This window comes from Cuculus canorus, chromosome 2 (genome assembly GCF_017976375.1).
Source record: "Cuculus canorus isolate bCucCan1 chromosome 2, bCucCan1.pri, whole genome shotgun sequence".
Taxonomy (NCBI): domain Eukaryota; kingdom Metazoa; phylum Chordata; class Aves; order Cuculiformes; family Cuculidae; genus Cuculus; species Cuculus canorus.
Window position 1 is genome coordinate 149,096,506 of NC_071402.1, and position 24,507 is coordinate 149,121,012.

General features: G+C 41.6%; 1 protein-coding gene across 1 annotated transcript in view; it reads left to right on the forward strand.

Moving 5' to 3' along the window:
- The window catches only part of ADARB2 (adenosine deaminase RNA specific B2 (inactive)), a 318,892-nt gene that overhangs the window by 258,212 nt on the left and 36,173 nt on the right, over positions 1–24,507 (forward strand). Inside the window, exons 5-6 of the mRNA XM_054060538.1 lie at positions 13,866–14,034; positions 20,924–21,075. Coding sequence (XP_053916513.1) covers positions 13,866–14,034; positions 20,924–21,075 — 321 coding nt within the window. The remainder of the gene's footprint in view (positions 1–13,865; positions 14,035–20,923; positions 21,076–24,507) is intronic.

The window sequence follows — 24,507 nt, forward strand, 5'->3', positions numbered from 1 at the left end:
GACTTTCTCTCTTTCTTCCATCCCCATCCCCAGCAGGTAGGCTGGGTGGGGGCAAGAAGCTGGGAGGGGCCACAGCCAAGACAGCTGTCTCCAGATAATGAAGAGGCTATCCCATACCATATAATATTGTCCTCAGCGGTAATAATTTGGGGAAATAAGGACGAGAGGAACACATTTGGCTTCATGGCATTTGTCTTCCCAAGCAACTGTGAACTATCATCATCTCAATCCACGAGTCTTCTTGCCTTCCTTCTATTTTCTCCCAATCCCACAAGAGAAGGGAGTGAATAAGAGTCCAGATGTGTGGTTGGCTGTTGGCCGGGATTCGTTTCAGGGTGTGCAACAATAATTGCTGGCCATGTTTCTTGCTATCCCAGAATAAGGTAACCTATTAGCGTCCCCTGTTCCTACATGACCTCTGTCTCTCAGGCACAATTTGAACATCTTCTTTTGACCTGCTGGTCTGCTGTACCTTTTTACTGAGAAATTTGCAGGGAGAAATTGTTGTTGTTGTTATGCCAGTTGATACACTTGGAAAAAATTAAGGGCAAACAAACTAATATTTCTAACACAGGAAAACAAACACACAATCACAGCACTCTCATGCATGTCCATCCCTGATGCACAGAGTCACAGATTATCACACAACAGGAATCCAAGGAACCACTGGTGAGAAGCAGCTCTTGCAGGGCTCAGCAAAGAACATGGTCTTACAACAAGGCATTGAGCAGGGCAGCCGGATTTATCAGGGCACAGGGCATTGAGGAAAGAATGCAGACGGTGCTGCCTGCCCCCAGGAACGGGGAAAAGAAGCCTCAGCACAGGGCAGCACAGGGTGGGAGGTGGAGGTGTGAGCTGCACAGCAAGTGTGGCAGTCTGAGGTAGCAGGCATTCACAGTGTTTATTTACAACATGTACAAAGTCCGCCTTTGTCAGTTCTGAACAGAGATGGGTATACGTTTGTGCTCTACCTGAAATCACTGGACACAGTAAAGAAGTCCTGTCACTCAGTGCAGAGGTGATCTATTATTCCTGAGGTCCTTTTTGCAAAAAAAATCTCCCATAATGATTACGGACAAAATGAGACTGCTACTTAAAGACTATTTTCCCATCTGTGTTTGACAAATCTTAGCAGTTTAAACACTGATAGGAACTTTTTGTCATGCTTTCTGTTAAAAATGAAGCATTAAGAAAGTTCAGTCCTTTTCACAGGAGCATGGCATTCATAGAAAAAGGTTATGAATTGATTTCTCACTTCAATTTTCTCTGTTCTATCTCTTTTTTTTTAGGCTGACAATCATTTTGATGTTAAAAGCAAACTGGGAGGTCTTCTCAGTTATCTTGTATGAAATAAAGATGAACTGGACAAAAGAGCCCTAAATAGCAATTTCATGCTGTGATAAAAGATGGGAAATTATCATCTGTATCTCATGGAATGGGTCTTAATCACTGCTAAATACAATAACAGAAAAAAGTAAAGTTAACAATATGTCTCCATGGATCTTTACAGTCATATTAAGACCCATAAAGCCTGACATCTAAGTACAATCAGGAATATTGATGGCCAATTGATTTCTGATCCTTAGTTTAAATAGGAACGTTGTAAAGTAGTAAAATGCAGTAGAAAATTATTGCAATATGTGGAGTATCAATCTGCTCCATCCCAGGTTGAATTCAAGTAGCCAAATTAGGAACTCTAAATAGTCTACAAATTAGAGGAACTCTGACTAATCTACAAATTAGTGATCAGGGCACATCCCTTCAAGAACTGAGTCATAGGAGTAATTTAGGCTCTTGGGTCCCATTTGAGTGTTTCAAAGAGACTTACATTCTCAAAATCAAAATTGGATGCCCAAATTGCTGACATACTTTTGAAAATCTCATGAGCTCTCTTCACCTTCTTTTGCCTAATGCTCTTAAGGATGTGGACAAAGTCATTTGACATTCTTGGAAATATTGTTAACTTCTTTCATGTGTCCAGGTTAACATATCACTGTAAGGTGACAGGTTCTCTCAAAATATTTTTAAATAGATATGCAGTTAGAAATCATATGTATCACGCTCAGAAATCTGTTTTCCTCGTATTATAAAACTTAAACCAATAATCTTCAGATTCTCTGTAAATAATTTTGAAATCCATAAAAGCATCCCTTTTCCACAGCTGCAACTCTATTCCTGGATTTTGCAATGTGGACCTATAGTGGGCAGACCAGGATTCCTGCAGCCCAACAGATTTAGGTTTCCAAATTCCATCTCAAAGGACATCTGGTATTTTGCAACTAAAACTGTGGCTCCAGCAAGTTTATTAATTCTTTTAAATATAGGTTTACGCATGCCACTGCAAGTACTCACCCTACAAGAGCAGCATTGGCTTTTCCGTCATGTCTTCTGTTAAATCATTGCTAAGGAGCAGAAAATAGTTGTGGATACATTATTTAGAAACAGAAAATATGAGATAGGTCACAGGTCTGTAGCCTGCTGTACTTGAATAGAGTAGGGAAAAACAGATTTAAGGTCATGTCTCCAGGCCTGATTATACATCTTAACATACATACTAAACAGAAACTGGATAAAATGCACACACCAACTGGGAGCAAGTACAGAACCTTTAGAGGTGAGCAACCCAACTAGGATATCGTACAGCCCCTCATTGCTGTTATTGGCTAACCTAACTCTGTGCTGTTAGTTGTTTGGTAGCACAGATTCAGCAAAAAACAGGAAAACACTCCGCTCATCTCAGCAGTTTTAGGCACTCCAATGGGAGAATGCACTCCAGCATGGGAAGTTGATTGAGCCCCCATTTTCCATCTGTTGCAAAAGCTGTAGGTGTCTCCAGCACTTCTTGCTGGTGCGTTCTGGGCATCTCCAGTGAAAAATTCCTTGTTCCCCACTGTGCCTGTTGGTTGGTCTGGTTCCCATTTCAGAGCAGCTAGCTCTTCTCAGACACTGAGCCTTTTATCCCAGACTGTTTACTGTCTCTGAAGTTGGCTTTTAGTTCTTGCTGTTTAAAGAATATTTCTGACAGAAATAGTAACTGACACCTCTCAAAACCTGGATGCAGACAAGGCCCTGGCTTTGTGTCACGTTGGCCACAAAGATGGATGTGCTAATTAACATAAAACATAGAAATGAAAAATAGGCACTTCTGTTTCTGTTCCTAAGCGTGTGAAGTAAGGAGCTGGAAGGTTCATTCTTTCCTTCTGCTCTGTGATAAGCCAAACTGGAAATTTTCCCAGTCTCAATACAAGCAGTGCATCTCATCCTAAAACCAGAAGTTTCTTGGATAAATAAAGACTTAGTGACGTTAACCATTGCTTTTACTCTACTGACCTAGTAAATAAGAATTTCCTCCTGTACTTATCTGCCAAAATCCACATTCAGGAATTCTGTCCCACCTCAGTTAAGGATCTCAGTAGCACACAAGACTGTTTTACTTAATGCTCAGACATCAGTGGCATAGCATTATTAGAGAAAAACAGATATCTGCATTCAGGACCTGGCAGGGAAGGTGCAGTTCAGTCCTGTTTTAAAATCTATGATCATCTGCAAGCCCCTACAGAGCTCTGTTCCTCAGGAAAAAAACAGTGTTTAAACTCTCATGAAAGGAAAGGACCCTCAAGTAACATTGATCCTGCCACTATCAATTTTAGTTAAAAAAAATCCTTATGGATTTCACAGAATCACAGAATGACCCGAGTTGGAAGGGATCCACAAGGATCATCGAGCCTAACTCCTATCCCTGCATAAGACAACCCCAAAATTTATACCACGTGTCTTGGGTGCATTGTCCAAATACTTCTTGAATATTGCTAGGCTTTACACCATGACTACTTCCCTGAGGAGCCTGTTCCAGTGCTCCACCACTCTCTGAGTGAAGAACTTTTTCCTAATATCCAACTTTAGCCACCCCTGGCACATCTCCCTGCCATTCCCTCAGGTGCTATCATTGGTCACCAGAGAAGAGATCAGCTTCTCCTGCTTCCCTTGTGAGGAAGCAGTAAACTGCTATGAGGTCCACCCTCAGTCTCCTTCAGGCTGAACAGAGCAAGTAACTACAGCTGCTTCTCATATGACTCCCCTTCTACACCCTTCCCCAACTTTGTGGCCATTCTCTGGACACTCTCCAGTAGCTTCATATCCTTTTTATACTGTGGTGCCCAAAACTGCACACAATAGTCAAGGTGAGGCTGCACCAGTGCAGAGTAGAGCAGAAAAATCACAGCTAGCAATACTGTGCTTGATGCATCCCAGGACGCGGTTGGCCCTCTTGGCTGCCAGTGCACACTGTTGGCTCATGTTCAACTTACTGTCAACCAGAATCCCCAGATCCCTTTCCACAGAGTTGTTTTCCAGCCTCTCAATCCCCAGTCTGTATGTAAATCCCGAGTTGGCGCATCCCAGGTGCAAAATGCAGCACTTGCCCTTGTTAAACTTCATGTAGCTGGTGATTGGCCAGCTCTCCAGTTTGCCTAGATTTCTCTGCCTTCTTTGCCCTCAAGAGTGTCAACAGCTCCCCCAGGTTTCATGTGATCAGCGAATTTAGTTAGTAAACCTTTGAGTCCAGCATCCTGGTAATATATGAAAATATTAAAGAGTACTGGTCCTAAGATGGATCCCTGTGTAGCTCCACTAATGACTGGCCACCAGCCCAATGTAACCCCATTCACTATGACCCTCTGAGCCCCACCCGTCACCCAATTATTCACCCACTGCACTATGTGTTTATCCAGCTGTATGCTGGACATTTTGTTCAGAAGGAAACTGTGAGAGACAGTATGAAAGGCTTTGCTGAAATCCAGAAAAATTACGCCCACTGGTTTTCCTTGGTTGGTTAGGTGGGTAACATTGTCATAGAAGGAAATTAAGTTTGTCAGGCAGGACCTTCCCTTTACAAACTTGTGCCGGGTGGAACCAATGACTGTGTTGTCTTTCAGGTGTTTTTCAGTAGCTCCCAGAATAATCTTCTCCATAATCTTACCAGGCTCTGAAGTGAGACTGACAGTCCTGTAGTTCTTGAAGACTGGGACAACATTTGCCAGCTTCCAGTCAACTGGTACCTCTCCATATTCCCAAGAGCACTGAAAAAACATTGAGAGGGGTTTTGCAATGACATCAGCCAGCTCTTTAAGAACCCTTGATTGAATCCCATCAGGCACCATCGACTTATAGGGATCCAGATGGAGCAGCAAATCCTGAACAAATCTCGGGTTGATTGGGAGTTTATCATTTGCACAGTCTTGGTCTTCTAGCCCAGGGCTTTGGCAGGGGGAGGGGGGCCAAGCCCATCCCCATTGGTATGGGGAAGAAGCATGCAGGGGCATGGGCTGACTGTGCCATCTCCCCCTTCAGATTTCTAAAGCCCACATTGAGAAAGGGAAGGCAAAAGGCACTGGTGCTTGCAGGCATGGCACTGTCTTCTTCCGGAGTCCTCAAAAGCAAAGCTGATGGCATTGTATCCTTTCTGTCTGCTAAGGGGAGGAAAGAAATGGGCCACAGAAATTAGAACTGTGAAAGACCGCTAAGTCTTCCAATCCATTTCCCTGCAAGTTCAAGATTGTTCCGCATGGTGCATTCCTAAGTGTTTTTTCCAGTTTAGATTTAAATGAATCAATTAGTAATGGGGCTTGCAACACTACCTTGGGAGACCACTCCAGTCTAAGAGACCTCACTGTTAATAATTCTCACAAGTTATTCAGCCTGACTTTTATTTCCCTTGATTTTATCCCGGGGTCACTCTCCTTTGCAACCCTCAGCGGTTTCCCTTCTGTTTTCTGATTCCCCTCTGCTTTGGCAGTCTCCTCTCCGTTCTTTTCTAGGCTGGGAAATACTCCCTGCGAATCAGACTTAATGGAAAGACCCTGCATAGGAACATCTTGCATAGTGGATTAGTGCAAGAGTCCTTTTTCGAGCATCTGACGATGCAATTGAGCAGTTCAAAACTGTCTTGTGCCAGAAAGGGATTTTTCTTCCAGAGGAACTGGATTTGGAATTTGTTCACAAAGAAACACCCCATGGTATTGGGGGAAGTTTACTATGCCTGTCTGTGAAAGGAGATCCATGACCCCTCTCAGACAATGCCCTGCAGAGAGGGATCAGAGATCAGAGTGGAGAGGACTGCACTTCTGCCCCTGCTTGTTCTCTGATGAAGATGAAGAGCACTGCAGAGAATAGCCTTCCCTAGGCAGTGCAGTCAGAGGCAGAATTACTCAACACATTAATGAAGGAAGAAAATACAAGGCCCTCAGAGGTTACCCGTACACCCTCTCTTTCCACAGGAATACAATATATTCACTTTCACATAACCCATGGTTTGACGTCAGGAAAAGAAATCCCTGAGCAACTCCCACATTTCAAAGTCTACATTCCAATTATACTCCTAAATATCTTTAAATTCACTGTTAGCAGTTTCTTTATTCCTAGTGTGAGCTAGCTGTGTATTTGCTTTGCAGGCTTCTTCTAATACATTTCATAAGCCTTTAACATGCTTCTTCTTTCCCAATTTTTTGGTCAGACACTTCTTCGCATCAGCCGCTCCCATCCACCTTAGGGCTACTCTTCAGGACAGCCAGTTGCGAGCTACGTGATACAGCCAGGGCGCTCACTGAAGTCCCAGGCTCTTGTTTGTCACAGAATGATCACAGTCACCACCACTGATGCGGTAGAAAATTGAGAGAAAAAAAATGCATACTGTTGATAGCTGTATTTAATCATGCCTGCTGTACAAAATTCTTCTCTTATGGCTACATATACTTTTTCCTTTTGGAGTTGTTGGGGGGGGGGTGGTTTCCATGCAGAGCTGAGGACAGCAAAGCTTGCTGTGTCAGGAGTGTGTCTGCTACATTGAAACTGAAGAGCAGGATCCACCATGCCACAAGCATTAGTCCCTGGAATCTCAGTTCCCTCCTTATACACGCATCTTCATTTCATTCCTTTTGAAACCTCAAAAAAGAAAGGATTGTAGAGGCATCACCAAGTTACAGGGCAAATGCACTGATGGACCTTGGTAAATACATCCATCACCTCTAACCATAGATCTACTCCCATGCAAGCATTAACAAACAGGGATAATGGTTTCAACTCCTTTTCGGAGGAACATGTTCCCTTCCTGCTTTTTTTTTTCAGGGAGAAGGTGGGGAGAAGAGGTCTTTGTGTCTTTTGTATTTTGCATGGGCTATTGCCCACTCCCGGGGTGGCAACCACAGCCCCAAGCCTGGCAGTGCAGATCACCACAGGGCACAGAACAGGTTCAGGGGCCTGTCTTAGGACAGTGGGGTGAAGGGTTGTGCCCACAGCATGTCCCTGCAAGCAACGCTTACAGCATCACTGCCCTTTCATGTCTTTACTATCTTTTATTGCAAAATTAATGCCATTCTAGGGATGAAGTAGAGCTACCACGGAAGAAGATAACAGAAAATAATGTGGGACCTGTCATTGCTATGTAGCATCAAAAAATTTTCCATCTTTAAACAAACCTGAAATGGAAACCTGAACTTATTCAGCTACAAATAGAGGGTATTAAGAAAAAAAAACCTACTCTGTGATCAGAGCTCTATTAAACTGCCTTGAAAATTATTCCAAATACACATTTTTGCAGATAACAATAGACAATCCTTTTGACTGATTTGTTAAAAAAGGTAAAGAAAGAGCATAAAATTATTGCTTATCAGAGAGAGAAGCAGCACTATTTAAAATAACATGAAATCGTACCCCATGAATTATTCACAAGGGATGATGTTACACTCTCATTATTTCTGGCTTTCCTTCTTACCACATAGGATTTTGTGTCAGTTGTCTCCAACCCAATAAAAGAGGGTTTGGGGTTTTTTTCTTTTTAATTAATCAAACATGATTTTCCTGATTATTTCTTCTAATTTAAAATGAATATATTCACAGTGTCATGTCAAAAAAAGAAGATAGATTTCATTACCACTAGCAGGGCCTAAAATATGCTTGCATACTGACTGGTGTTTCTCTACGTGTTGCACCAGCTGCTAAGAAGCCAAAGTGTGATCCCGGTTGTACACTGGCATTAGCAGTTGCAAACTCCATCCTGTTCCATGTGAATTAAGCTCACTGGATTTCACAGTAGTTCTTCACCATACAGCCAGTGTGGTTCAGTTTTCTGATTGCACGTAGCAATCAAAAAAGTAAGTCAACACTTCTAGCAATTACCTAGTGATTTTGATTTTTCTTTTCCGACATAAAAATATGCAGGGCTACAAATTCTGTATTATGGAAGGTCTTAGTGATCATAGCACACTAGAAGTAAGAGTAACTCTATTAAAGTCAGTAGAAGCATTGATTAGACTAGCCCAAACTCTCAGGTTTTCTTGGTAGAGCTGTATCTCAAAGCAGATGGCTATAGATAGTTTGAGTTTATGGCCACAACTGACTGAGAAGCATAGCTCATAACTATAGTCCATTAGATGTCAGCCAGTTCTCCACATCCAGCCTATTTGCAGAGCATATCTTCATATTTTTTCTTGCTTACTACCTCTTCTGTCACCATCCCTCTGAATCATTCTTACTGTAATTTCTGCGGCTGCAGGACTGATACTTTAGGAGATTATGTAGGGAAGGCAGCATTGTTTGCTTTATGCATGTAATAGCCCAGCTCAAGGCAATATAACCATACATGAATATATGAACATTAATACAAACAATTCACCTTAATTGTTGTGGAGAAAAAAAAATTTAAAAAATCAGAAAATTTAAAAATGAGAAAAAAATATTTGCTCTGCTTCCCCTCTGATAATTTGGGGAGTTTTGATTCACTCATGTTATTTTGTTACCTGTAATAAGAGAACTCTCACTACAAACATCTGTATAGAGTGTAGAAAATTATGATTCTGCTCGCTCTCTGGAGATCTGCAGAGTTCGTGAAGACAGGCTGGTAGTATTGAGGTTTAATGCAGACTACCCAAAAGCAAATATCTAAAATAGGCCAGATGAATCACCTCCCAGGAAAGTTCCTCTCCTTTGACTATAAAGAAACTCTACAACAATTAGCTCAGCTACCGACATCTAAACTGTAGTTATACAGAATAGCTGAAATGAATCCCACCACTGGTGTCAGCAACCTGAAAATGGCTTACAATAAAACCCATTTTCTTTTCAACAACTCAGCTATGACATGAAAGTCTGTACTATCACTGACACACCAAAAATGAGCATTACCAAGGTCAAGGTCTCCCCTTCCTTCCTGTGAGAGGAGACCCTACCTACAAGACCTGAGGAGGGGCTCAGGCTTTCAGCAGAGCACCAGAAAGACTCATTGTCTCACCAGATGATTAGACTGAATCTGTGATCAAAGACAGTGTGTCATCTATGGGTACATTTTTGTTCTATAATGCAATTAATTAATTGGCAGGATTTTTGAAAATAAAACATGTCACATTCCCTTCCCACTCTCCCGGCTGTCGTGGTCAGCAGGGCGTTAGCCAGGACCTAGTCAGAATGCTGACACAGCTCCCAATTTCCCTTCCTCTGCTCCATTTCCTTTTCAAATTGAAAACTATTAGGAGTCTTTAGGCAAATAATAGAAACCTAATGCAGGTTCCTGTTATAAATCGTTCACTAGTTACTTTTAACCTAATGTCTTCTCAAACATTACTTCACAGAAGGCATCGAGGGAAAGAAATGCCTCATGAACTCTGGCAATCAGTAGGTCAGGAGTTAAGGTCATAATAATGTACCTCATTTCTCCTCGTTTGTCAAACAACCTGAACACCGATATATCCCTGCATCTCTCATCCAAGACTGGGTTCCCTTAGTAAGAACACAGGTCTTGCCAAGCACAGTCCTCATCTAGGATCATATCTTGCTGTACAACCCAAAGCAGGAAAGCTGGTGTATGGCTGGCGGTGCCAGGTTGGTGCCAGTTTAGAATTTACCACACTCAATGCTATAGCTTTCCTAAGCACAACTTGACAAAGTGCTCAGTTTGGATCTGCCACATGTCTGAGGTCAATTTTCAGTGTTTAGGAGGTAGTTTGACATTCATAAATAGAAATCACTTGAGAAATTTGAAGTATTCTGCAGGCAAGATAAAAGAGGAAGTAAACCTTAATAACTGACTTAGTAATGACTGGGTTTTATGCAAAACAGACAAATGTACAGAAGTGCTTATTAATTCTGGATAGCTGCGGCAAGTATCTAGGCTCAAGAGTTGGAAATGATGCCTAAAATGCCACTGTGATCAATCAATGTTAAAATTTGCCTTCAACAACTAGGCATCGTGTGTCATTCTGCGACAAATTCCCCCTGTGTTCACTGGAATAATTTCACAGGGGATAATCCTCCAACTCTATGCATGTACAAAACAAAGCATACAAGACCACAACCTGTTAGCACATGTGTTCCTGGACACACCAGTCAACTGTCAGGTTGTTGGAAGTGTTTCTTATCGTGCTGGATGCCTTCACACACAACACCAAGTAGCGCTACCTTGGTCACAGATCACTTTCTCCATTTGGTTCCCCAGTGCTGTGTAAGTATTTCAGAGCTAATGCATGTCACATACACTCTTGGTTTTGAGTGTTGTAGTGGTGAGACGTAACTCTTGGGTTTTTCTGAGCATGAAGGAACAAGGATTATTTTCTCTTATTGCAGATGGAAAATACATGGAGATTTCTAATGTTGAACATACTGACTGGTTCTTCAGAATTCTTGGAAACCATTGCCTCCAGCCCCAGGCAACATCTAAGTGATGTTTTGCAAACACTTGTACCTTGCCAGGACTGGCAGATATCCCAGCCTGTGTCCACACATGACTACCTACTGTGGCCCCATATCACTGAAAGCCAACAGATGGAGTTTATTCACCCAAAAAAATGGACACCCCAAGCACATTTGCTGTTACAGTGTGAGTGGGCGTTGTGATAGGAAATAACATCAGAGGGATTCATATTATTGCTGCATCAATAGGTGTTGGGTGCCTTTGTGCTTCATTTGTGAATAAATCCAGATCTCTTACACTCATATTAGAAGAAAGAAAGAGTTAAGCTTATTTATGGATAAAATATTTGAAATAATAAAAAGTATCACACTGTGCCCTGGACTGACAGGGATGGGGTGAGTAAGGTACAGTTCCTGGAGAGCAGGTTAGAAGGATGGCTTTCCCAGATGGTTTGCTCTGTATTTGCAGATTTTGGTGTTTTCACTGTGAGTTGAAGGGAGAGGTGGGGAGGTACATTAGTGGTATACTAACTAATGTAAGGAGGAGGCAGTAGTCAGTCTCACTGCCGTGAGGAGTACCAACAGAGGACCTCGGGTGCAGGCAGAGAGACTCATGGATTTCTGAACAAGCCTCCCGCTATACTTCTGCTGCACCAAGAAAAATCAGGCTTTGTCTACATTGGCAAATAAAATAGAACCAAAAAATAGCTGATTCTTTTCATGGACCTTCGAACCGAAGAGAATACTGCTCAGGAAAACAAACTTTTTGAGATGCTGAATGGGACTCAAGCACCTCTGTTGCAGACAGTGACTCATGAAATGTTTGTTCATCCATGTGAAAGACACAGTTAACTAGATCAATGTGGATCTGATCTAAGATACCTATTATTTTTTTCATTAAAGTAATGCCACTAAAGCAAAGTGAAACTAAACAATTCCAATGTACACAGCATGAACATCTTTCCTTGTAGGAAAGGAGCCTTTTGACCATCTCAACTTTTCATTTAGTAATAGAACTGGAATAAATACAAATGTTTTGTAGTTGAATTTTCACTGCAATCTCCCATGTGCTTCCATCTTCATTTCTTGAGTTTTCTAGACTGCCAGTTTCATTTGTTGGGTTTTGGGGGTTTCTTTTTTTTTAATAAATACTCCCAAACACTTTCTTATGGTCACATTTACACTGACAAATAGAAGCTAAACTTCTAGCACAGGCATACAGTGATGTGTACTTTGTCGCTAGTATCTACAACAATTTCTGGATAAGACTGTGACAACCCTGGGGTAAGGTGTGATTAACTGATTTTTTTCACAGTACTTTTACCTCTCCTAGAAATATCACAATGCTGCAATGTCACAATACTGCTAAATCTTTTGGACTACTGATGTAGCTATCACATTGATATAAGCATGGGATAATTTTGGCATCATTTGATGTTTGTTAAACATGGCAACAATGCTATAGCATGTCATCCACAGTTAGACCTGGTGTTTTGTGGAGACTACGACATATTGTTGGTCCTGTTTACCAACTAGGGCATCATTGGTAGCACCAGCCCTTTATCTATAAAATTCAGCTTCCTTTTCAGTTCAGTTCATTTCCCATATTACACCAATGGATCTTATGAGAGAACATGGCCCCAACTGTGGTCACAGAATAGCTTGGTTGGAAAAGACCTTTGAGGTCATCAAGTCCAACCATACCTGTCCACTACTAAATCATATCCCTAAGCACCTCATCTACCTGTCCTTTAAATACCTCCAGGGATGGTGATTCAACCACCTCCCTGATGGTGCTTCCAAACAAAAAAATATCTCTGTTTTTTTTTCTGCCACTCAATAAGCTTCATTATAAGAAAAAATAGTATTGCTGACTCTATAAAATAATTCCTAAAGCTTTTCTGCAGCTAAAGTACATCATAGAAATAACATCACCATGGCCCATAGTGAGACTGTTTCCATTCCCTCAGTGGGCAGTTGCAGCCTAGGGCCTCCCTTAGTTACAGACTCACCAGACTTTGGGGGCTTGATTCAGTTGCTTAAACACAGACATCCATTTCCACTGAGTTACTTTATAGATTTCCATATTAGATGCATGGGGAGGGCACAGATCTTCCTGGACGCTCCCGTTTCTTTGGAGCAGCAACCAGAAGTTAGGCAGAACACTGAAAGCGTATATGCTGTGACACTACATGGGTGTAGTGTCAGACTTGGCTTGCTATACTGTACACGTGTTTGCCTACACATAGTTGTGTACAGCTGTTAAACATGGTTAAACACTCTTAGGCTACTTTGACACAACTAGAAGAAGCATTGTCAGCCTGAAAAGTCCTTTTTCCCAAAAATTGCTCCCCTGTTCTTTGTTATTCAAAGAAAGTATCTTGAAATGTGCTGTTCACTAAGTGATTTAGGTTTGGGCTCAGTTCATTCTTAACTATTGTTTGAAATTGTCCGCAGGGCTGAATGAGCTACATTTTAAAGTGAAATCATGTTCAAGTCTGTAAACATTTTGCCACTGACTCCAAAGAAATCAGGATTTAATCCTGGAATTTGTCTATCTGAACAAGAAAGGCATGTCTTTCAGTTGCTGACACCATTACCTGGAGAGGAAATAGAGGAACAAATCTGGTCTCGGTGATGAATGCTTCATTCCTGGGAAAAGGGGAAAAGGCATCTATGTAAGCTGCTCTTGCAGAAATATAAAGGAAGCTGGACTGAAAGTCAGATCTGTTTGTTCTCTGCAATTTTTAAAGAGCAACTCCAGAAGCGTTACTTGCATTTTATTTAGTACTTATGGTGCAACAGCAATGAAACCTAACATTACAGGGAGTCTGTGTATTCCCACCAGAAAATGTCTTCAACAGGTCATAAAAACCTGCCCATTTATCAGCACTGCAGGAGGTCTTTATTACCTCCCTACTGTATGTGCTCTCCTATGATGCAGTTATTGATTTAACAACTAAACTTCACGCCAAGCTTTTATCTTGGAATTAGCAGCAATTATTATTCTAATATCACAGAGATGTGATATTCCTGCACATTCCAAAGGCCATATCCTCACCTTTACAAGCATTCCATTAGGGCTATTTGGACTGCCACATCAAAGCATGGGCTGCGAGATCTTTAACAATTATGATAACATACTCACCCCCAGCAATTTCACCATCCTTTTGTTTTTCTTCCTGCAGGTTTGGACATCAGGCAAGCTCAGGTTATTGTGCTGTCTTCGGGTACCAAATGTATAAATGGGGAATACATTAATGACCAAGGGCTTGTGGTCAACGACTGCCACGCAGAAATTGTGGCAAGAAGGGCATTTGTTCACTTCCTGTACTCACAGCTGGAGCTACACTTAAGGTAACTGAATTCTGTTGGTGCTTAGGAAATTTTATATGGCCTTCAGTGGAATAGATCCATCCTCCAGATATCTGAACTCTTTGTTTCTTTATATTGTTTCTGTGTCTTTGGCTGATGGAGGGCCAAGACATTGCACAGAAAAAAATGAGAGATAGTCTAGAGTGTTGGGTCATGAGCTCCTTTACTTCATCTGATTTTCTTTCAGTAGTTATTAGATATGACTCATAAAGTATGGGGTTTATGAAGCCTGATGATTTTGTACAAATCTTTATGTGCAGGCTTATTAGCATCACTCACTGGCCAGAGTCTGGAAGGGGGTCATTTTGCTCACTGCAGACATTTTCCTACCTTCCCTGCTGCTGCTGAAATTTCTCTAGGAAGTGATTTATTGATCATTAATGCCTTCATTGACTCACTAGAGAACCAATGAGTGTTAACAGTACAGTAAACTTTGTGCCAAAGTGCAAGATGCTATCACTCACTCCTTTATGATGTTTTAAAATGTTACAGCATGTAGAGTCATTACAGACAAATTATTGTTGCTGATTTCAGCCAAACCCACCTTGTTACCATTTAAATGGTTAATGGCTCTTATACTGCCTGGAATCTGGTAACAAGCTAGGTTATGCAGAGGTCTGTTCAGGGACCTCGCTAATCATAACTATCAACAATCTGGAAAGAGCTATGTAGTGCTTGGTTATAAGCTTTTCAGAGGACATCAAATTGTGGGGAGGAGCAGTCGACATGCTTAAGGGTTGGGCTGCCACCCAGACAGGCTGGAGGAATGGGCAAGCAGGAACTTTGGCAGAAAACTCAACAAGGACAAATGGAAAGTCCCACAGCAAGGAGGAAAGAATGACCTGCAGCGACGCAGGCTGGAGCCTTACTGGCTGGAGCCTTACTGCTCTGCTGAAAAGTAACAGGTATTGTAGGCAAAGAGCAAGCTGAACATGAGACAGTAGTGTGCCTGGAAGTAATGAGGGTCAATAGGATCCCAGGCTGTATGAAGAGTCAAGGAATTTAATCTTCCCTTACTGCTCAGCACTAATTAGACCACATCAACACTACCATAAGCAGTTGTGTGTCCCTCAGCCTAGGAAGGACTTCAACCTGAAGAAGGTTCAGCGGAGGTCACTTGGATGCTCAGGGGCCAGAGCATTTGGCCCCTGTGAAGGGACTGAGGGAGCTAAGCCTGGTCAGACTGGAGATGGGATGGCAGACCCAGCAGAACGTATGTTAACAGTACAGTGGAGCTGACATTTTTACCAAAGTGAAGAAAATGACAGATACACACTGAAACAAGAGAAATTCAGTTTGAATAGGAGGACAAACTGTATCCATGGATATAGGTAAACAAGTTTACCCAGCAGTGTTGTTCATGTCTCCTACCTGTCTTGGAGGTTTTCAAAACCTGAGTGGGTAAAACCGTGAGAACTTGGCAAACTGCTCTAAGCGGTAGGTTGGGCTTGTGATCTGAGGTTCTTTCCAGCCTGAATTACCCTATAATCCCTTAAAAAAATAAGCAGAAATTAAACTGAGATGGCATTTATTATATGGAAGGAATCAAGGAATGAAGCAAGGAAAGAAAAAAAAATCAAACAACCAAAAAAAACCCCAAAATCTTACCTATAGATCATTTTTGCCCTCCATTCTTACTTGCATTTTCATGTAATTTTATCTAAAGGTCATTAACTTCAGCGCAAAAACTCCCTTTGACTTCATTAAGTTTTGCATGAGGTCACAGACACAAGGGTTAACATGAGCATGATTGTTCTTGTGAGCACCTATGACACTGCTGCACCAAAGTAAAGGTAGTAGGAATTATGGTTATTTTCACTTCAGGCTGGGGTTGGAGGCTAGAGAGTATATTGAGTAGATGAGCTTGGCTAACAAAGAGAGACAACAGCCTTGAAGGATTTCATCAAAAGCAATATTCTCTGTATTTCAATCTGGATTGCTTTCAAGTTTACATTACATTATTATGTTTTCAGCAGTGTAGCAGCCCTAGAACTTGCTTTGTGCAACAGTCTCTTGGGAAACAAGTGCTACCACTGTATCTTAAGCTGTTGTATTGATCCACCTCCCTAACATGTTCAGTCATATTATTATTTTATTTGGATCAATGTTAACACTCTTTTGTTAAGAGAATTCTCAGCGCAGCACAAGCTTTATTCGCAATAACTTCAAATCACTCTCTATTCAGCCAAGAGCAGGCACCATTGCTTCCCTGAACAGCACACACTATAAAAATCTCAACCAAATTTGTCAAGGCTAAGCACCTTTGAAAGACAAAGCGGGAGATACTGTCAAATCAGATATTGCTTCCTTAAAGTCCATGGGGAAGCAAAACTGTGTATTATAATATATTCTTCAATTCTAGTATTTATTACTATACTCAGTTTCATGCCATCATTGGGAATGAAAAACGTATCTTCTGTGCATTGAAGTAAAATTTATCACTTTTTTCTCTAGGAAAAAAGAGACAGCTCCCACTAGCTGAGAAGTCACATGGTGCTACTGCATAGCTAAAAAGATAATTTTTTTAGGACTGACACATAAACTCTGCTTCAAGGGGACTCCCTGCAGATCATCTCCTCAAGTTTGGGGGAAACACAAACATGGCATCTGTTGTTATGTATTTGCATTAACCCAGCCCAAGTTAGTCTTCTCCCAGGACAGAAATCTGTTGTACAAAGTTGTGTATGCACTGAGACAAAAAGACAGTTCCCTAACCCAAAAACAAAGTATAGTTCTTGCCTCAAAGACCTTAAATTTTCCATCCCTCCCTATGGAACAGGTAAGTTTGTTCTATTGAGAGTATTCCCTATTTTCCACATATAATTTCCGCATCAAGCCTACCTGCTCAAAGTTATCTCCACAGATGGATTTCAAAATTCAGCAACTTCCAGAACAAGAATTATTTTTCTTTATTATGCTCTCCTTGAAAAGGAACCACTTTTCCAGAATTTACAAAAACTATCATCAACCTCAGTGAAAGCAAAATACATACTTGCCTGAGTGTAGTATGATGGCTTCAAAGAGCAGGAATAACCAGGCTGCAGAAAGCAAGGGCCAGGACAGAGAATGAATGGCCAGGAGAGATGGATTCACTAAGTTGAGTTTACTTCTTGACACTTCACTTGATGTTTCTAAGAGCTAGTCAGTTAAGAGTGCATTAGATCAACAAGACTCAGTGGAGAGAGATGGGCACCTCTGGAGTGGGACTCAGTGCACCTGTTCAAGTACCTGTTGTGGATGAGATGAATTGCCATGTATTAAGGCATTTTTTTTTCCATTTCTATTAAGAGAGCATAGAGTGACTGCCTCAGATATTTAAACTGTAGAACAATCCCATCTGCAAGCCAAAGTTGCAGCAATATATAAATTATGGCGCTTTTTTCTTCTATTCATATTGTTAGATGTTAGAGGTGTGACTTTCCTGACTTTTCTTGGGAAAGAGAGTTCCAGAACAGGAACTTTATCCTCTTTAAGAAGCAAGAGTGACAAATACTTCAAAAAGAAACTTTCTTTCAACAATTCAGTGTCTAGAGCTTGAGTTAAATAAAAGCTAAAAGCACAACTAAAACCTGACAGCTTCTAACCACTGTGATTAAAACCCATAGCCCTCCCAGATTTCATTTTTATGACAACCATAATCCTCCACTTCTCAAGACTTTTACAAAAAAAGATGAAAAGTAAGAAGTAAATTTTCTGATGTACAAAAGACAGACAAGAAAGATGTTTCGAGAAGTTTTTTCTAAGAATCACCATCAAAAAGTATGCAAATACCATAGTCTGATTCTCTTGCAATGATGGCAGTAAAATTCATATTGATTTCAGTGGGATTATTTATACCAACTTGCCAATAGGGGAAAAAAGAAAAGCCAACTATTCTTTTTTAAAGAAAAATAAAACTAACGCCCGATTCTTAAAATAAATTAGCACCATTGCAGTCTTACTACTCTAGTGGCCCTGCAGGTGCTGGAGGGATGATTTTACCAGAAGTTCTTCCAGCAAGTCAGATACAAACCGTTGTTAATTTTACATGTAAAAAACAAAGAATAGTTTTCATCCAGCCCAGTTAAGGTTTTTTTTCCAGGCAAACTATCTGCTTATTACACATCTACTATTTCTTACTTTTGTTCTACTAGCCTCTTAATAGACACAGCTCCTTCCCTTTTAAGCCTGCTATTAGTGACTCTAGGATGCTGTGCCCTACCATGTAGTACTAGAAACTTCCCATACATACATTCATATGCTAAAAACAGCTGCTCTGCTTCCCTTTTAGAAAGTAAGACTTTGTTTCAGCAAAATGCTTCACATATATTAAACCATAACTATGTGCTTAAATCTTCTTGAAGTCAATTCAAAACGTATGCATGTTATGCTGAATAATGAACAAGTAGAAATTATCATATTCTTATATGTTGCTCTTGAATTAGCCTCACGTCCCAAGACTCCTACAGACATTCATAACAGGCAAAGGTTTGGGGGCAAATTCTACTCTTTTAGCCACTGCCAGCATGTAGAAATTACACTTTAATGCCACCCCCTGATTGAAAGACATTTCTGGACTCATTGTGGGCTTCTCTCTTCATTTATTTGTGCTGGTGTATATGGCTGTGCAAGGTAGCATTGCAAAGGATCTCTACTGAAAACTCAGCTCAAAATGACTATCCCAGAGGGAAATCAGAAGTGTACACATGTTGGGGGGACAAGGGACTTTGCAGGAATACATCTTGTGCTCCACCAGGGTCCCTGGATCCCCTCGGGCTTTGAAGTCCCCCAAGAATCCTCTTGCACAAGGCTCAGTAAACAATATTACATCTCAAACTCTTTAATAATATTTTCACTGTCTTGTTATTAAACCTATTCAGCCACTGTGCAGGGATGAATCGCATGTTTTAGTTTAACTCTAGAAAACCATCCCGAAGGCAGGTCAGGACCATATGTGATATGGAAGATCTCAGCCTCCTGGAGGAAAAGTCAAGCTGCCTTGCCCTCCAGCCCTGCGTCTATTTTTAGAGCAGCTGTCTATCACCCAGCCCATCAGCAACACCGGCTGCAGACCCTTCTTGGTACTCAGAGAGAGGGAAGAGAGCAAGGTTGATCAGTGGAAAACAATAACCCGTACAAACAGTATGGGTGTTGATGACTGTGAAGTTCTGAAATCCAGACCAAAGAATGGCTGTGCCAGCCCTACATAGCAACTGTTTCTAAGTACTGCAAGCAGCCCCCCCCCCCCCCCCCCCCCCCCCCCCCCCCCCCCGATTCTGCTGAGGCTTAACATAATAATAGCAGGTGTTAGGACTGCACAGCTTTGTATTGTCCCAGCTGATTGTGCAGGGAAATATTTAAAACTAACTGCAGTTGCTCTGAAGTCCAAGCAGCAGGACTTAGAGGGTTTTTATTATTTCAGAGGCTTGTATCAGACTGATAATATAATTAGTGCAGTTGGGAAATTCCACCACAGCCAGCAGAAAATGAAGGAGCTGCATGTGGCAGCCCCAGCTCGGCAGTCGGTGTGGCTCCCTGTCCCTGACAGCGAGCTAATGTGCCTGCAAATTCCTCCTGACAGCAAACGCATCCCAGCATCAAAAAATGACAAAACACCCAAACCATGGAAGAGTGACAGCCAAACAGCACAGAGGCTGCACTGAGAGAAAACAGGCAGAGGCAGCTTGGATTAAATCCAAAGACTTGCTCTAAGGCTGAGTAGGAAGTGCTCCTGTATACACTAACAGGAGGCAGAGAAACCAGCAGAAATCACCTTGGTTAATGAGCTGTCCTGTAGTGAACTAAATGGGTTGGATTCCAACTTATTAAGACCCTTCTAGGAAAATCATTACCTGCAGGTGATATCCTGTTCAGAGATATTCCTACAAAAAAGTGCTTGAGTTTTTGAAGGAAGGACTGGGTCAACAGAAGGGAAGTTGTCTTTCATCATAATTTGCCTAATCAGACTTTCACCTTCAAAATTATAATCATGACCATCACCCAAATGTACATATTAGAGGCATCTGTCTGTCAGAGAAATCACCCGTGTCTTTTCAAATGTAAATCATCTGAGGAACTGCACGGCAGCATAGCCTTAATACTAGCTATTGCTGCAAACTGCAGGACTGGGAGGGTTTGGCCTCCTGGGCAGCTGTTACTAATGGAATATGTGCGCTGTGTCCCCATCTAGCTGCTGAACCACTGCGAAGATAAAAGCCTCATGTTAATAAGTGTCTTTTACAATTCAACTGAGAAAAGCTCGCCAAAATTTTGCTCTCACTTCTCAGGGTGGCTTCTGGTTTCCAAAAATGCCAGGTGACCAAGAAGACACCTGGAGCACTCATAGGTGGCCCTGGTTGAATGAAGAAGAAAAGCAACACTTGGGGACCAGAGAGGATTGGCAGGGGTCATGAAATCTGGGTGCTTCACTAAAGACCCTTTTCAGTGGAGCACAGAAACGCACATCTCGGTTGCAGTGATGATAATGGGATTTAAACACATGCATAGGCACAATGATGAGCAGAGCTGATTTGTTCACAGGAGAGGCTAGGAGAACTTTCTCTGTCTTCATGCACCAGAACCTCTTTAAAATCAATGTGTTTATGCATCTGCGCATATGAGGAAGAGAGTTACCCTTAAAAAATCTATACGCTTTATCATTAGAATGCATTCTAGGTAAGCAAGCCAGAAGCACTTTGGCAATTTTGACCCTCTTTACACATTTCTTTATTTGGAGAAGCTTATTGTTTTTCTCTTGTCACTAGGCAAAATATATGATGCCAGGTGCTAATAAAAACAAACAAACAGAGAGAGAAAAACAGAAAGAGAGAGAGCAGAAATGTTTCTGATTTGGCATGTAACAAATGACCTGGAACCTCTTTTGTGATCATAGCAAACGGCGAGAAGACTGGGAGCGATCAATCTTCGTGCGATTAAAAGAGGGAGGCTACAGGCTGCGGGAAAACATCCTGTTCCATCTGTACGTGAGCACTTCACCCTGCGGAGATGCACGCCTCAACTCCCCCTATGAAATCACAGCTGACTGTAAGAAAAAGAAATCTCTCTCGTTTTTCCCCTTTGCATGTTTTTTTTTTCCTTTTTCTTTTAAAGCTCAGTGTTTCTTTGTTTGCTTGCAGAAAATATGTTTCACTCAAAAGCACAAACACCGTGGGTTGTGTGGTATGTTGTGGCTCGTGTTTGGTCCCACATACTTGGTGAAGGTGCAGGGAACATCAGAGCTGGGCAAGGCAGTGGGAGACTGCTCTGCGTGCCTGAGGCTCAGTGGCTCTGCTAGGTAACACAACCCCATGAGCCTGCATTTCCTGATAGGAAAAAAACAGTAAATAAATGCTCCTTTTCAGGCGAAAAGGAGGCTGAGGGGAGTCCTTATCACTCTCTACAGCCACCGATAAGGAGATTGTAGTGAGGTGGGTGTTTCTTCTCCCAGGTAACAAGCTCTGAGACAAGAAGAAATGGCCTCAAGTTGCACCATGGGATGCTTAGACTAGATATTAGGAAAAAATTCTCCACCAAAAGCCTTGTCAATCAGTGAAACAGACTGTCCAGGGAAGTGGTGAAGTCTGGAGGTGTTTAAAAGACATGTGGATGTGGTGCTTAGGGATATGGTTTAGTGGTGGACTTCATAGTGTTAGGTTTATGGCTTGATTTGATGATCTTAATGGTCTTTTCCAACGTAAACAATTCTATGGTTCTAAATGACTTGGGAAGAGTCCTGCTGATGTAAGAGATACTTGGTGCCACAGCCATGGGTCAAACTAGAACATCGTGTCTCCAAGTGGGGATGCATGGACTTTTCTCAAGGACTAGACAGTACGTATGGGTTGCAGGACTGCATTTACGGTGTTTACGGCTCAGTCCAGGCTTCAGTGGCTGGAGTCTGAGGTAGAGTGATGATATGACGTGATATGATATGATACAATATGACACATCTGTAGTGTTGGTTGATGGTCAGACTCTTTACAAATACCACTTGTCTTTGCAGCAAATAATGTCAGAACCCTTCAGGAAAGGATCCTTTCCATGCCATCCTGCCTGTGTCACATGAACCAGATGGTCACTGCATGGCAGATGGACTAGATGGAGCCCACCAGGCCAGCCTTGGAGTCCCTAGGCCCGTACCAATGGCATTTAAGCAGAAATGTAGTTTTCCAGGGGGTTCTCCTCTAGAAGTGATCTTACAAGTGATGTAAACAAATCAGGTCTTGAACCACTGTGGATGCCACTGAGAGATCTGAAGAGCTTGTGGTCCATGAAGAGACTTTCTATCTCCAGTACTTTACCCAGTCCTCTCATCTCACCACCCCCAAAACATGCATGTCCCTGTCATGGCCTCACCATCACAGAGGCATATTCTTCTTGTCTGTCCACTGCACCAGCTTTGCCCCCTCCTATCGACAGGGAATGCCTCCAACAATGGACAAGGTCTTGAGATGTCTGTGGTTTGTTATCACACGTCTGTCATTCCTTGATCCCATGCACGATGCATAAGGTGCACTCTTATCTTTGCCACTGGGTATTGCTTCTCATACATGCATTTTACAGTGCTGTAACATCCATAGGGCTGGCTGCTAAACATATTTATAATGAGAAATAGTCCATGCCTTGACTACCTTGAATGAGAAGCAGGCAAGACAGAAGAATGGATGGAGGAGGGAGCATAGACATGGGAATGTAAAATTAATCATCCAAGGTCACAAAATGACCTTCCTTCCTGACAGGCAAATCCTTCAGACAGTAGTTTCACTCCTGGTTCTTACTTATACAAGTTATTTATTAATGATTAGGTATTATTCTCCCTAGACTGGAATCCTTTTGTCATGTGTGAAACAGCAGCTTGCTGGGGTGAGGAAGCACAATTTACCTATTCAGGAAGGAAATGCACTTCCTTACCTGACATGATTTCTACATTCTGTCAGCAGAGTTTATAAAAGAAAGAAAAGCAAGTAAATGTTTAAGAATCAAACAGCAAATTGGCATTTTTCTGATGAGGAAATAAAATGAGGAGTCATAGCATCATCTTAAGAACAGAATTAATAATAAAAAGAAAGTGCCTTTTAATATCAAAAATTAATAGTGATCTTTTGCCTCCGTCTTTATGTGTGTTGAGAGATATCTCAAAAGGCTTTATAGCTGGTTAAAGGCCCTCTTGTTTTCTAGAACATAGACTTCATGGGGCGTCCTTTACTTGGCATCAGAAGTGGAAGCAACAAAATCTGTAATTATTTTTAAAATGTGGTCCATTCTCAAGAACAATCAGACACTACCCAGGGTGGATTCTGCTCTCTCATGCATGAGGAAGAGGGTGCTTTGGGCAGCTGATGGCCAGCACTTCCTATGGATATGGAGTGGAACCCAGCCCTGGAGGCAAACCATACTTGTCTCGTGGATTGCTTCAAACAATGCATAAATCTGCCAGCTAATGCGGGAATGCTTCTTTAGATAATGGTACCTACAGGAAGCTGTGTTTAACAATATATAATCATGCAATACCTGACACTCGTATAGTAAACTTGTAGGTGGTCACAAAACTACTTTCTACGTTGGTTATTACTTCAGTTATTGTTCCAATGCAGAAGCTGAAGCAGAAAGGGCTGTGTGTCTTACGCAAGGTTACACAGTGATTCAGGAGCAGGACCTGCAGGGACACAATGTCTGGTTTGTATTTCACTCTTTTACACAGATCCTTCTACCTTTGTCCTGTGTTCTTAATATAATTTAGCGCTGTATAAAAAGCCATGTTGCCAAAAGCTGTCCCTCAGTGAGATAAGCATTTCTTTTTAGCTCACATTATCCTATAGACATCTGGGAAGACAAGTATTTTATAATGTTTATCATTCAGATCTTCTCTTTTCTTTTTTTTTTTTTTTTACTAAAGTAATAACCTTTCTTTCATCCAGTAATGACAAGAACTCCAGATGAATGCTGTTTCATTTCTTAAACAACAAAGAAGCTTCTCCTAGAGCTACTGCAAGCCATCAAACGTTACTGATTATTCTCTAAAGATGCATTAACATTTAAAAATGGTGTCTCACCATGTGTTTTCTGGTTTTGCAAAGAAATATGATAAGCTGTTATCGATACGGGGAGTGAGTAAAATCCACTTCTCAAATCTCCTTCCAAAAATTTCCTATTATCCACCGTGTCTTCCTAGCACCCTCAGGGAGGCCTCACATTTCCTTCTTATGAGCTTTGTTCTGGTAAGGGAGAAGATAAGCTAGCATGCACTTGAAACCCAGTTTACTTTTTACTAGACAGTGCAGGGTACCATGTTAGCAGCCTGTGTAAGAATCTGACTTTACCACGGTTCATGTGAACAGCTGCAATGCAAAGGAGAGGCCCACGGAGCCCACACTCGTGCCAGATTCATTCAGGAAAGTAAGGGATTAAGGGACCAAAAAGATAAAATCTCACTTTGGTTTGCACCTATGCCCTTCTTGGATCACAGGTAAGCTGACT